Genomic DNA, 15,363 nt, shown 5'->3' with positions numbered 1-15,363 from the left:
AAAGAGAAACAAATTTAGAGAGAAACACAGTTAATTGCTGCTGTTGTTTCTGTGTATTAACACTTAAGACTGTTCTGGCAGTCGAGCCTTCACAATCTGAGTGAAGGATGAATTGGTTATGAGACTTCATTACAGTCATTTTGAGTGAAGGATGAATTGGTTATGAATTGGTTTTCTATTGTCTGTGCCACATTTAACTATGAATTGGTTTTCTATTATCTGTGCCACATTTAACAGCACAATTCCCCTCCTTTTTGGCACTGAGAATTGAACCAATGAAAAGTATTATAACTTGCTCAAATTAGAAATAGCAAAGGTCAGAGTTATTGAGTCCTGTTGCGATGAAGACATTTTCATGGTTAATGCAATTGTAATTCACACTGTAGCCAGATGGCAATTCTATGTTCCTGTTTATGGTTTACTGCAGCTATATGGGAAATAGCAGAGCTTGCATTATAGGAGACAAACAAATTCAACATTGACACATGCAACTTGAAATTGCTGTACAATTCCAGTATTAAAGTTATTCCAATTTACACAAGATACATGGCCTAGAATGCGCAGCATCTACGGCCTTTATCCTAAGTGTTTCATCACTTACAGTAAAGCAATCATGTGTTTTAAAGAATAAACTTGACTAGTCTATGTGTATCTTGTAACACAAACAACTATTATGTGTAATCAATGCGCACAATGTGTTATACAATTACAAATTTGAAAATACAAACAGGATCATTGCAATCTGGATGTTTTACTATTAAACTCCTTGCTAAGAGGCTGCTAGCCCGCTCGCAAGTGACGTCAATAGCTGAAGGCCTTGCATGAACACTGCAGTTAGCTCACTGAGAGTTTTACCTGCAAATGAGCGCTGTTCTTTGCCTTTAGAAAGTAATTTCCTATTTTTCTGAAAATACGGCGGAGGTCGCCCGTTACCCAGTGACCAGCATTTTCCCTCGGCATGCCCGATTTTCTGACAGGATCTGCAAAACCTGTTCTCTTTGCCATTGGGTTGTCTGCTACATTCTCCTGGAGTTTCAGTATATTCATGACTCTCGGATGCTTGCAAATCATCCTGCATCCCCTTAAGAGCTAAAATAGACACACTTTCTTGTGCATTTTCTGAACTAAATGCTTCAGATTCATTAGAGCAAGTCACCTCATCTACGAAGTGAACATGCTTTTTAATCCCATTGCTGTTAAGCATTATGGGAGTCATGCACTTTTCAGCATTTAGCTTAGATTTCCATCTATTTTCTATTCTTGAGCCCCAGTCTACTATTGATTGGAATGTGTTTTTAACTGGATCGACGCCATTTGAAAAAGCCCGTTGGATTGGGATGCCAGCATTATTTTTCACAAGTTGTAATAACGCGTCATGGTCTCGATCTGCATTTTCTAATCCTGAGTGTTCTCTGTACGTTACCCATAACCGCTCGGCGTATATCTCAAATGTTTCATCACTCGCCTGTTGGATTTCTAGTATTTTGCTCCAATCTGTGTTGGTCCCCTCATTTCTAATAATGCCTGTTTTAGTCGTTCATATATGGCTTCGTCCGTTTCGTCACGGATTCGGTCTATTATGCTGCCAGATTTCATGCCTTCGGTTAGTTTCGGTCTGAGCTCTTCAGGGAGAGTGAGAAGTGCTATTTGCCACACGTCTATAATTTCTAGCTTATACACCGTGGCCTGTAGCATCAATGTTTCCCAGTATGGTTGAAACAGCCCTTTTCTTGGCATTACTCCAACGACTTGTTTGTGTCTAGAACATTCTTCGCAGGTTAACGGACGGCTGATCGTTGTGGTTTCGTCGTTCGCATTAGTCATAGTTTTAAGAACGGCGACCTTAACAGATTTCTTCGCTGTGTCGTTTTGTCTTTTGTGCGAGTCTTTATCAGGCTTCGTTGTTTTGGATGTTCAGGCATTAACACAGGAGCTCGGTTACGAGTTTCTCTCTGTGGCCTGTATCCTAATGCAGCATCATTGTCATCATTATCATTTGGCTTTGCTGGTTCAGAAATTTCATCCAGTGCTGCTTGTTTTACTGCGGCCACTGGAAATCCTGTATTATCACAACAATCTTCGAGAGCAGATATGTAATTATTGCCGGTTTGAAGTTTTCCTTGTAATTGATCAATTTTTGTTGCCATATTTTCACGCTGCCTAGCCCACTCAAGTTGCTCGTATGAGACTGCTTCGACTTTTGATCTTAACTTTTGTAATTCGTCAGATCGCAATCTTTCAATTTCTTTGATATTTGCTATCGTTCGTTCGTTCTCGACCATTGTCTTGAGATCGTTACGACGAAGCAAATAAACAATTGCAGCGGGGATTTTCTTGTATTTTGATTCAGATTTGAGCTGTGCGCCCTTAGCAGAATACCAGGATATAATTTCGGTGTTACTCCATTTCAGGTTCAATCCTTTATCGCTTAATCGAACGAGGAGATCTTGTAATTGTACGCCTAAGATTGCCATAATTTCCTCATCTACACTGCTGCTGTTATTTCCCTGAAAAGTCATGTTTCACGTCTAATTCTTACACAATATCGGATTTCTACGGTTCCGATCTATAGTGGGCATACCGACCCGTTCTAGAAATGTGTCTATATGTGTGAGTTGTAAATAAAACTTTCCCTCAACAATTCTAAAAGGCAAAGAAGGTTGACTTACTCATTCTCTGGTCGGAGGGTCAGCTTTAATCCATTCACAAGATCAACAGAACAGCTGAAAAAGAGAAGCTCAAATCTCTTGTTGATTTTAAATCCAATACTTCGCTGAAAACACGTTGCTCGTCTGAGTCGCAACATCACGTATTCGGGGTCACCAACTGTAAAACCGCATGAATTCGCTCCAAGGATCGGTAGCGAACCGAGGTGAAGGCCTTACGCGTTCAGTGTCTCAGCTGGAAGAATGGATTTGATTATAATATTCTTTATCTGACTCCATTTATCATAGTTGTCGCATTTAGAAGAGAATCCCAACCGGTTGTTTGGTCATCTATATGTGATAGTTAATCATACATTTGATCGTTCCGTTTTAACCCTTTGTTACAATTATAACGTTCCACATTGGAGATAGTTAATAATTACAGATTAATTCAGAAAGGATCAAAATGTAACAATTTATTAACAATCAAGTAAATGTAAAATGTCAATTACATCATAGACATAAATCTCTTCTAAAAGGAAACACAAATTCTGGTTATGGTTACACTTAAAATCGTTTCAAATAAATGTAAAACATAAACCATTAATTATGCTCTGTAGGCCTCTGCCTAGAATGTTACCTGTGAGATAGAGAGAGAGAGAGAGAGAAAGCGAGAGAGCTAAAGAACAGCTCTCTCCAGAGAAAGCCAGAGAATCCAAAGAGAGCGAGCTACAGTTGAAATTCTCTTTTATCCTCTTTCCTGATGTCACCAAATTCAAACCTGACTCTTGTAAAACTGACCAATCAGACCAAACCGTGAGACATTTGAAAATAACCAATCAGACCAAACCTTCCCCCATTGTATCACAGGTGCGAAAACCTTTTGACCAGCCAGCCTTTTGTTCTTCAAACCCCAACTGGCCCCTCTGATGGCGTTAAGGGGGAGGGGGTTGAGTCAATTTCAATATCCTGATCACGACGATGGCTGCTAACAGCAAAGCAGATGATTTTGTCATATTTCAAATATCTTTGATTATTTTCCACCTTACACGCCCTATTACATTGCTTAATTCTGATTACAAAATATTAGCCGCAGTATATGCTAGAATAAGTTATCTCACCCACACAATCTGGCTTCATAAAAGGTCGACACATCTCAAATAATATTCGTCTGGTTTTAGATCTTTTAGATTACTCTGAGTTGGTCAATGATGATGCACTTATTTTGTTCTTAGATTTCTACAAGGCATTTGATACAGTAGAGCATGCCTTTATATATAATGCTTTAAGACGATTTGGCTTTGGTCCAAAATTTGTGCAGACTGTACAGACCTTGTATAAAGACATCAACAGTAATGTATCCTTGTCTAATGGAACTTCACCACGTTTTGTCATTGGGAGAGGCATCAGACAAGGATGCCCTATTTCTCCTTTTTTGTTTCTGTTGGTTGCAGAGCTGCTTAACCTTTATATAGTGCATTGTTCGAATATTGAGGGCATCCAAATAGCAGACCACACTATTTTAATTAGTCAGCTGGCAGATGATACATGTATCTTCTTAAAGGATGAAAGCCAGGTCCCCACTATATTAGAGACCATAAAACTCTTTTCTGATGCCTCTGGCCTTTCTGTTAATCAGAATAAATCAGAGATCATGACAATTCATCACTCTAATATCCCAGATGTATGTGGAATTAAGATAAAACAAAAGGTTAGATATCTTGGCATTATATATAATAAATGTCCACATGAAAGAGTTGAAAATAATTTTTCAACTTGTTTGCATAAAGCAAAAACAGTTTTTAATTGCTGGTCTCAGAGGAACCTGTCGATCCATGTGCGTGTTCTGCTTTCCAAGGCTGAGGGAATCTCGAGGCTAGCATACCCTGCTCTCTCCTTGTATGTTAACCCAAAAATGTGTTCAGATATTGACAGGGCCTTATTTAAATTCATCTGGAAAAATAGAACAGAATATGTAAAGAGAAAAACGATTATTAGAACATTTTCAGAAGGTGGGCTTAACGTTCTTGATTTTAGTACTCTTAATTTTTAAAATGGATAAAACACTGCTTGGCCCAGAATAATTCTATTTGGTTTTATATTCCCAACCTGTTTTTTGAAAAATGTGGTGGCTTAATATTTTTACTATCATGTGACTTCAAATGTAGCAAACCTCCCATCAAATTATCTAATTTTCACAAACAATCACTAGAAGCATGGAAAATAGCATTTAAACATAATTTCTCTCCACACTCATGCATATTATGGAATAACCAACATGTTATATAAAAGAATGGTTCGATAAGGGAATTATATTTATTTCTGACTAATTCTCTGTCAAGGATTGAGTATTCGTATAGAGATTTCCATATGGTGGTGAAAAGCATTTCCACTAAATTACTTCACCTTATGAAAGCTCATCTCAGTTACAATTCAGCGTGCCAGGAGACTCCAAAACTTGTCATTGGATGTGTTAATATATTGGATACGAAGTGTAACTAGAAAAAAAGTTTGTTGAGACAAACTTTAAGTTGGCTTGAGAAAGCCCGACCAGAAAGTTTCGAGAAGTTTAAAGAAGTTAGAAGTTTAAAGTAGTTTAAAGTTAGATTGATAGATTAGTTGAAAGAAAGAAAGATGAATGAGTTAGAAAGAAAGAAAGATGGATTAGATAGAAAGAAAGATACATTAGTTAGAATGTACTAATATACATAAGAAATATAAGTATAATATAAGAAATGTATATTAGAAAGAAAGAAAAATGTATTAGTTAGAAAGAAAGAAAGAAAGAAAGATTAGTAAGAAAGAAAGAAAGATGGATTAGTTAGAAAGAAAGAAAGAAATATTAGTTGGAAAGAAAGAAAGATGGATTAGTTAGAAAGAAAAATAGATTAGTAAGAAAGAAAGAAAGAAAGAAAGAAAGAAAGAAAGAAAGAAAGAAAGAAAGAAAGACTGATTAGTTAGAAAGAAAGAAAGATGGATTAGTTAGTAAGAAAGAAAGAAAGATGGATTAGTTAGAAAGAAAAATAGATTAGTTAGAAAGAAAGATCAAATGGATTAGTTAGAAAGAAAGAAAGAAAGACTGATTAGTTAGAAAGAAAGATGGATTAGTTAGAAAGAAAGAAAGAAAGAAAGACTGATTAGTTAGAAAGAAAGAAAGAAAGAAAGAAAGAAAGATGGATTAGTAAGAAAGAAAGATGGATTAGTTAGTTAGTTAGAAAGAAAGAAAGAAAGAAAGAAAGAAAGAAAGAAAGATGGATTAGGTAGAAAGAAAAATAGATTAGTTAGAAAGAAAGATAAAATGGATTAGTTAGAAAGAAAGAAAGATGGATTAGTTAGTAAGAAAGAAAGAAAGATGGATTAGTTAGAAAGAAAAATAGATTAGTTAGAAAGAAAGATCAAATGGATTAGTTAGAAAGAAAGAAAGAAAGACTGATTAGTTAGAAAGAAAGAAAGATGGATTAGTTAGAAAGAAAGAAAGAAAGAAAGAAAGACTGATTAGTTAGAAAGAAAGAAAGAAAGAAAGAAAGATGGATTAGTAAGAAAGAAAGATGGATTAGTTAGTTAGTTAGAAAGAAAGAAAGAAAGAAAGAAAGAAAGATGGATTAGGTAGAAAGAAAAATAGATTAGTTAGAAAGAAAGATAAAATGGATTAGTTAGAAAGAAAGAGAGAGAAAGAAAGAAAGAAAGAAAGACTGATTAGTTAGAAAGAAAGATGGATTAGTTAGAAAGAAAGATGGATTATTTCGAAAGAAAGAAAGATGGATTAGTTAGTTAGAAAGAAAGAAAGAAAGAAAGAAAGAAAGAAAGAAAGAAAGAAAGAAAGAAAGATGGATTAGTTAGAAAGAAACATAGATTAGTTAGAAAGAAAGAAAGATGGATTAGTTAGTTAGTTAGTTAGTTAGTTAGTAAGAAAGAAAGAAAGAAAGAAAGAAAGTTGGATTAGTCAGAAAGAAAGATGGATTAGTTAGAAAGAAAAAAAGATGGATTAGTTAGAAAGAAAAAAAGATGGATTAGTTAGAAAGAAAGAAAGTTATATTAAAAAGAAAGAAAGATGGATTAGTTAGTTAGAAAGAAAGAAAGAAAGAAAGAAAGATGGATTAGTTAGAAAGAAAAATAGATTAGTTAGAAAGAAAGATAAAATGGATTAGTTAGAAAGAAAGAAAGAAAGAAAGAAAGAAAGAAAGAAAGACTGATTAGATAGTTAGTTAGTAGGGATGGGCAACAGTGGTCGAGTAATCGAGTACTCGAACGTGACAGCGATCATCGATCATGAGAACGATGATCGCCCTGAAAAAAAAAATATTTGTCTCTTTTTTTATTGGTTATTGCGTCGTTTTGCGCGGTAGCCTACCGGAGGTCTGATTTGTTGGCGTTATACAGCACGCCTCATGACCACGGCGAAATAAAGTGAAGAGGCGTGCACTGCAGTGATGTCTGGAATCACTGATCATTAGATGGTTAGTGCAAGATGTGCAGCGCCAATCTGTCATAGCATTATAATGAGAACACCGTGGAAAATGCTGTAAATGATCTGTGCTTAGTTCCCCGTTTATCAGCTTATCCTCAGAGAAACTAGCGAGAACACTCAGACTAGCGCGTGAAGTTCATGTGCGCATTCGCGTCCTTTTCTGCAGATGCAGAAGATTACCTTTATGTTGTTTATCTGATTAATCTAATATAAAACGCGTTTGGTTGAGCTTAATAAGATAGAAAAGCGCTGCCGTTATACTGGCTGTTCATTCTCTTCAGTTTCAGCTCAAATGCATTAATGCTCGAGCTCGACATGGTTTAGAGACAGATATTCTTTTTAGATAGGCTATTTCTTTCTCAGAATCATTGACATTAGTAATGCAGCAGTGCTATACTGTTCTCGTATTTTTTTAACAGTAGACCTAGTTTATTTAAAGTTGTTTTTCGTTATGAGTTTGAAAACGCGCAGTCTGTAAACGCTTCGATCATGAATAATACAATTAAGTGCATGATGTGCAGAGTCAATCTGTCAAAGCATTATAATGAGTACAGGATTTTAATAAAATGTTGTTTCTGTGTGCTTTCGTTGTCCGTGTACCAGCGTTGTTAAGGGAAGAGCGCATTCAAAATGTTCCGTTTCAAACCATAGCCTGTAAAATCTGGCACGCTGAAGTTCACGTGCGCATTCACGTCCTTTTGTGTTGATAAATGTCGTAAGGTTCATAATAATCTTCATATTAATATTGATATATGGTGCGTTTGGTTGAGTTTATTAACCAGCTAGCAAGCTCTGCAGGGTGGTGTTATTCCACAGTTTCAGCTCAAAGGCAATGCTCGATATTACTGACTTGGTTATTTGAGTCCTTTTATAAAGATGTTTCTTTTTCAAAGACATTTATGCATCATAATCAATGATTTTTTTTTTCTTTTATATGTTCATGTTTTCAAATACCTGTTTTCATGTCACGTTTGTATTTGTCAACAACCATTTTCATAACAGTTTTCATTATCTCAATAACGGACATGCCCCGCCCCCTGCACATGCCCCGCCCCAATTACTCGAGTACTCGTTTTTGAGACCTATCGATGATCGAAATGAGAAATTAGACTAGTTAGAACGAAAAATAGATTAGTTAGAAAGAAAGATGGATTAGTTAGAAAGAAAGAAAGAAAGATGGATTAGTTAGTTAGTTAGTTAGTTAGTTAGTTAGTTAGTTAGTTAGTTAGAAAGAAAGAAAGAAAGAAAGAAAGAAAGAAAGAAAGAAAGAAAGAAAGAAAGAAAGAAAGAAAGATGGATTAGTCAGAAAGAAAGATGGATTAGTTAGAAAGAAAGATGGATTAGTTAGAAAGAAAAAAGATGGATTAGTTAGAAAGAAAAAAAGATGGATTAGTTAGAAAGAAAGAAAGAAAGATATATTAAAAAGAAAGAAAGATTAGTTAGGAAGAAAGAAAGAAAGAAAGAAAGAAAGAAAGAAAGAAAGAAAGAAAGAAAGAAAGAAAGAAAGAAAGAGAAAGAAAGAAAGAAAGACGGATTAGTTAGAAAGAAAGAAAGATGGATTAGTTAGAAAGAAAGATGGATTAGTTAGAAAGAAAGAAAGATGGATTAGTTAGTTAGAAAGAAAGAAAGAAAGAAAGAAAGAAAGAAAGACGGATTAGTTAGAAAGAAAGAAAGATGGATTAGTTAGAAAGAAAGATGGATTAGTTAGAAAGAAAGAAAGATGGATTAGTTAGTTAGAAAGAAAGAAAGAAAGAAAGAAAGAAAGAACGAAAGAAAGAAAGAACGAAAGAAAGAAAGAAAGAAAGAAAGAAAGAAAGAAAGAAAGAAAGAAAGAAAGATGGATTAGTTAGAAAGAAAGAAAGAAAGATGGATTAGTTAGAAAGAAAGAAAGACAGAAAGATGGATTAGTTAGAAAGAAAGAAAGAAAGAAAGATGGATTAGTTAGAAAGAAAGAAAGAAAGATGGATTAGTTAGAAAGAAAGAAAGAAAGATGGATTAGTTAGAAAGAAAGAAAGATGGATTAGTTAGTTAGAAAGAAAGAAAGAAAGAAAGAGAAAGAAAGAGAAAGAAAGAAAGAAAGAAAGAAAGAAAGAAAGAAAGAAAGAAAGAAAGAAAGACGGATTAGTTAGAAAGAAAGAAAGATGGATTAGTTAGAAAGAAAGATGGATTAGTTAGAAAGAAAGATGGATTAGTTAGAAAGAAAAAAGATGGATTAGTTAGAAAGAAAAAAAGATGGATTAGTTAGAAAGAAAGAAAGAAAGATATATTAAAAAGAAAGAAAGATTAGTTAGGAAGAAAGAAAGAAAGAAAGAAAGAAAGAAAGAAAGAAAGAAAGAAAGAAAGAAAGAAAGACGGATTAGTTAGAAAGAAAGAAAGATGGATTAGTTAGAAAGAAAGATGGATTAGTTAGAAAGAAAGAAAGATGGATTAGTTAGTTAGAAAGAAAGAAAGAAAGAAAGAAAGAAAGAAAGAAAGAAAGAAAGAAAGAAAGACGGATTAGTTAGAAAGAAAGAAAGATGGATTAGTTAGAAAGAAAGAAAGATGGATTAGTTAGTTAGATAGAAAGAAAGAAAGAAAGAAAGAAAGAAAGAAAGAAAGATGGATTAGTTAGAAAGAAAGAAAGAAAGATGGATTAGTTAGAAAGAAAGAAATAAAGATGGATTAGTTAGTTAGAAAGAAAGAAAGATGGATTAGTTAGTTAGAAAGAAAGAAAGAAAGAAAGAAAGAAAGAAAGAAAGAAAGAAAGAAAGAAAGAAAGAAAGAAAGAAAGAAAGAAAGAAGCGGATTAGTTAGAAAGAAAGAAAGATGGATTAGTTAGAAAGAAAGATGGATTAGTTAGAAAGAAAGAAAGATGGATTAGTTAGTTAGAAAGAAAGAAAGAAAGAAAGAAAGAAAGAAAGAAAGAAAGAAAGAAAGAAAGAAAGAAAGATGGATTAGTTAGAAAGAAAGAAAGAAAGATGGATTAGTTAGAAAGAAAGAAAGATGGATTAGTTAGTTAGAAAGAAAGAAAGAAAGAAAGAAAGAAAGAAAGAAAGAAAGAAAGAAAGAAAGAAAGATGGATTACTTAGAAAGAAAGAAAGATGGATTAGTTAGAAAGAAATAAAGATGGATTAGTTAGAAAGAAAGAAAAATGGATTAGTTAGAAAGAAAGAAAGATGGATTAGTTAGAAAGAAAGATAGATTAGTTAGAAAGAAAAAAGATGGATAAATTAGAAAGAAAGAAAGATGGATTAGGTAGAGAGAAAGGAAGATGGATTAATTAGTTAGAAAGGAAAGAAAGAAAGAAAGATGGATTAATTATAAAGAAAGAAAGAAAGAAAAATGGATTAGTTAGTACTTACTGAACTTTAAAATATTTGGATATCTACAGTTCGACATATAAATAAACAACATTACATTGGCCCCCCTGTATTCTTTGTGGCCCCTCTTGTACCCCCTAGTTGAAAAAATCCTAGAATCGCCCCTGCATGAACTTAAATAGAGGCAGTGATGAGAAGTTCATAGCTGAACATAATTACAATCAAACCATGACAACAGATTAATGAAGTCGAGAAAACAGTAAAAAACATAAACAAAGTGTTGAAGACTGTTCGTTTGAAGGCGCAACCTCATGTCGGAGGATGGAAAAAGGAGGAGGCTCTGGAGGAGGTCAAACAAAAAAGTCCAGGGTGGTACTGATGGTGGTTAAGTCCAAAGGGTGGCCTTGAGCAGAGGAAGATGGTCATTACCCAGGCCACAGCTGAGACTGTACCCCACTGCAGCATTGCTGGAGGGAGGAGCCATGGAGATGTCACCTACACCACCATGGGGACAACTGGAGGCAGCGATGACGTGCAGGGAGGAGCCCACCGCGCAGCCAGAGAGCCGATGTAGCGAAGGGACTCAGATGATCTTGGGTGCTGCGACGTAGCTGCAGTGACAACCCCCCAAGATGGTGGCAAGGATCCGGAGGGCTGAGGTCAAGCTGGAGCGACAGAGGGGAGAGGCTGAGCTGGCAAAAGCTGAAGGGGTGGAGGGCTGGAGAGCAATGACCGGCCCGCAAATCCACTGTGTAGGCGTAGTGATGCCCTACCCAGGTGGAGCCGATGTACCGAGGGAGTCTGGTGAAGCCGAATGCCCAATGGTCACTGCCGGCATCGAGGGAGGAAGGAGCGCTGGACCAGGCCTGAGGTGTTAACTCGCCACTGGAAGGAGGCACTGAGGGACTGATGGGAGGTAGCGATAACTGGGTGGCAGGAGTAGCTGGGGACTGGAGAGGAGCTTGGATGTCAGTACAAAATCCAACAAAAAATAATACCGTCTCAATAGCATTCTGGAGAGGTGGTGGGAGAGAGAGGCCCGGGCCCCGCCAATTCCCACAGTCTGGGTGTTGTTAGCTGGGTAGTTAGTGGGGCTGTTGTCGTTGTCGATGGGTCCGACAGTAAGAGGCTATTTGCAGGACACCAGCATCGACTCAACAGTCCATGAAGCTCTCTCAAAGTGCTTCCCCGGACAGGTGCGCTCTGGTGGCGGTGTTTAGGCCGGCAAACAGGAAGCTGCAGAGGCAGTCATTCGGGAATGATGTTTCGTTTGCGAGTCTGAGGAACTCCTCGATGGCACTGTAACTGTATGGCTGTTAGATCTATGATGATCGGAAAAAAGGAAAAACAAACATGAAAAAAACAACAACTTTAAAATAACATGGCGCTAATCTTTTCTAGGTCTGGCCTTCTCTCACAACTTGTTTTAGAAACATGCACAAGGACGAAGATGAAGGATCAAGAGTCTTTAACCCTCTCGAGTCGGCAATCACGCCGGCGTGATTGGCTTGCTTTTTTTCTTATCAGTGCCAAAGAGACTCAAATAACTCTGTCGTTTTTTTTATCATTCAGGCAAGTGTTATACATCATTATAATCTGTTAAGTTTCTTCTTTTTTTAGTACAGTCACAATAAAAACCAATTGTTGTGCTTTTTGCAAAATAAAGAAATCAAACATGATGCGTGATCTGCAGCCTCTCTGTCAAAGACGTTCATTCAGATAGCTCAAGGATGAGCTATAGAATTGTGAAGCCTTGGGTATGTTGATAGACTCGATTTATTCCATCTATGTTGTAATCATCGTTCTGAATCCGATCTGAATATAGTCTGTAAAAAAATGCATTTTTCTCAAAATGTTGCTTTTTAATGAAACTTACCCATATTCAAATGTTGATTATAAAAAAAGAATGCATAAAACTAGAATAAAATGTGGATATTCATTTATTTAAAAAAACACCCTAGAAAAAAGGGCAGGTGCTCAAGCCCCCTTTGATGTCTATGTGTTCATGTGTCTGGTCATTGTATAGATGAGGCCGGACAACAGAAACTGGAAAGGCATGAACTTAAATAGAGGCAGTCCACACGGAGAGTGTTAGTGTGACAATAATATCTTAATTATTTGTGATTTTAATATCCATGTAATAATGAAAATAAAGTGAAATGAAATACTCTATATAAATAAATGTGACGACTGTTCTAACAGCAAGCATGCAGTCAAAATATATATTTAAATATTAGAAACCCAATGGAGAAATCTCACCTATTTGACTCACCTCTTATTCCACTAAAGCCAATGAAATGAGTGTGAAAGGTTTTGTCCAGGCAGTCAGGTGCTGACAGCCAGAAATAAGAACCTGTATAACTATTTGAAAATGGGAATCCAGATGATAAAGTATCTTATGTTGTGTGCATCTAGATGAATGAGTTGGAGAGAGCCGTTTCGGCAGCACACACATATCTCCAGCGAAACCCTGGGGACCTCTTGCTATCGAAGAGTCTCAACTACTATAAAAGCCTGTTTGACATGGAGGAGTACCCCATAAACCATGAGGAGCAGCCCTATGAGGTATTTATTCTCTCCTGTTTTCCATTTTAAACTCACTTGCGATTTTACAAAATAACTAAATATGGATTCATAACCATTCTTCTCTCCTCTCAGGCTTTATTCCTGAAGGCTGTGAAGCTGTATAATTCTGGGGATTTTAGCAGCAGTGCTCGAGACATGGAGCTGGCGGCTGCTGAGTACTTTAAAACATACAATATGTGTTTGCTGTCCTATGAGGGATCATACGATGTGCAGGAGTTCAAAGACTTTTACCCTACCATAGCCGGTCAGTGATGTCATGAAGCATTCTCAGATTTAGTTTAAATTGCTGTGAATATAAAAATCTATCCTAATGAAAAAAGGCCTGGTACACAAGTAACTCACTTTGGTATACTTGAGAAGTACAGCAATGATCTGACATAGGAAGTCTATTACCATCATTGGTTGTTGAGGATTTTTTTGTATCAGGATTAATGCAGTATTCTCACTCTCTTTTATTTTCCTTCCCCTAGATTTCTATTTTGAAATAATGAAGTGTAAAGTCAAATGTGAGAAGAATTTGATGCCAAATGTTGGTGGTTACTTTGTAGAGAAATTTGTTGCCACCATGTACCACTACATGCAGTTTGCTTATTACAAATGTAAGTAACATATACATACATACATACACACACACAAGCACTGTTCAATGTTGTAATGCGTCTGCCAACAGTAGATTATTGTAGGGGATATGCAAGTCTCTCAGTATCTCGCATGAACATTTTCCAATACTTTGAAACATCTACAGGTATTTGCATGATACACTGTAGATCCAAAAATGTGGAATAACTACTGTAACTTGCCCAGAACAGTGCATAGTCCAAACTGGTAGGGCAGAATATAAGATACGAGGTGATGGAGAGCCATTACAGATGTTTTTGGGGTTGCATCCTTAAGTCCAACACTCAGTCATGTTCATTAAAAGTGGTGAGCACTATTTTCTCCCACCAGTGCTGACTTGGCTCCTTCTCCTATTGTGATGTTTGATTTTGAAAATATAGCATATAACATCTGTTGCTGATATTCACTGATTGCCTGGAGGAGTTTGAGTCAATGCATTGTTCTGGTGACAGTTGGTGACAGTGGTTGATATAAGGAATGACTGTGAGGCTGTTTTCAGTCGGAAAGGGCTTCATTTTATTCATATTAATGCAAGGAGTTTGCTGCCAAAGCTTGAGGAGCTCAGTCAACTTGCAAGGACCTCTAAGGCTGCTGTGATTGCGGTGTCGGAAACCTGGCTTGATGGATCAATACAGGATGTTGAAGTTGAGCTCACGGGTTACTCCATCTACCGTCACGATCGGAGCAGAAACGGAGGAGGAGTGTGCCTATTTATAAGGAATGATTTGACATATAACCCGCGTGCCGATCTCCAGGTGGAGGGTTTGGAGACTGCATGGATTGAACTGTTACTTCCTAAAACTAAGCCCATTTTCATTTGTGTATGTTATAGACCCCCTAAGCAAACCGATTTTTATGAGCTCTTTGAAATGGTTTGTTGTAAGAGTACTATATGTATGGAAAACGAATGTATTATTATGGGTGATTTTAACACAAATGTACTACAGGCTCGTAATAGTAGTTTGAAAGAATCTCTTTCAACTTTTTGTAAGGGGTGTAGCCTACAACAGTTAATTACTGAACCTACTAGAGTGTCTGTTAATAGTCAATCCCTATTGGACCTAATATTAGTGTCAGAACGTCAAAATATTTCTCAATCAGGCGTCCTCGTTATTGCTTTGAGTGATCATAACGTCACTTTTTGCACACGCAAAGTTTCTAAATCACTATGGAGGACTGGGAATCCTAAGCATGGTTCAATTAGGTACAGATGCACTAAACATTACACAGCTGAGGAATTTAAAGAAAGGCTTTCCAGGAGGGATTGGTCAGATGTTTTAGGAAGCAATGATACTGATGGGGCTTGGAATTTATTTAAACAGCACTTTGTAGCTGATCTTGATAAGGTTGCACCAATGAAGGAAACCAGAATCAAACAGAGAAGTGCAATATGGATGACTTCTGACATTCTGGATCTCATTAGACAACGTGATAAATGGTTCAGAAAGTTTAAGAGGTCAACTTTGTCTTGTGATTATGATAAATATATATATTTTCGTAATCAGGCTAGTTACAAGGTACAGAAAACAAAATCTGAATTTTATGCTGATACTATTACTGCCAACTCACATCAGCCCAAAAAGTTATGGAAGGTTCTCACTGATATGGGCGCTAAGGGAAAATCAAAATCTAAGTCTGGTAATATTGGATTGGTCATTGAGGATAAGATGATTTCTGAAAAAAAGCAGGTTGCTTGCGTTTTTAATACCTTTTTTACAACAGTTGCTGCCAGTCTGGTTGAGAAGTT

At 36.4% G+C, this 15,363-nt stretch overlaps 1 protein-coding gene across 2 annotated transcripts in view; it reads left to right on the top strand.

Moving 5' to 3' along the window:
• Positions 1–15,363, top strand: part of p3h4 (prolyl 3-hydroxylase family member 4 (inactive)) — a 159,569-nt gene that overhangs the window by 17,194 nt on the left and 127,012 nt on the right. For both annotated transcript variants that reach the window (XM_079829363.1, XM_079829362.1), the window contains 3 exons: positions 12,828–12,977; positions 13,071–13,242; positions 13,469–13,597. In XM_079829363.1, coding sequence (XP_079685489.1) covers positions 12,828–12,977; positions 13,071–13,242; positions 13,469–13,597 — 451 coding nt within the window. The remainder of the gene's footprint in view (positions 1–12,827; positions 12,978–13,070; positions 13,243–13,468; positions 13,598–15,363) is intronic.

This window comes from Gobio gobio (genome assembly GCF_949357685.1).
Source record: "Gobio gobio genome assembly, chromosome: 11".
NCBI lineage: Eukaryota > Metazoa > Chordata > Actinopteri > Cypriniformes > Gobionidae > Gobio > Gobio gobio.
This window is presented reverse-complemented; position numbering and strand designations above follow the sequence as displayed.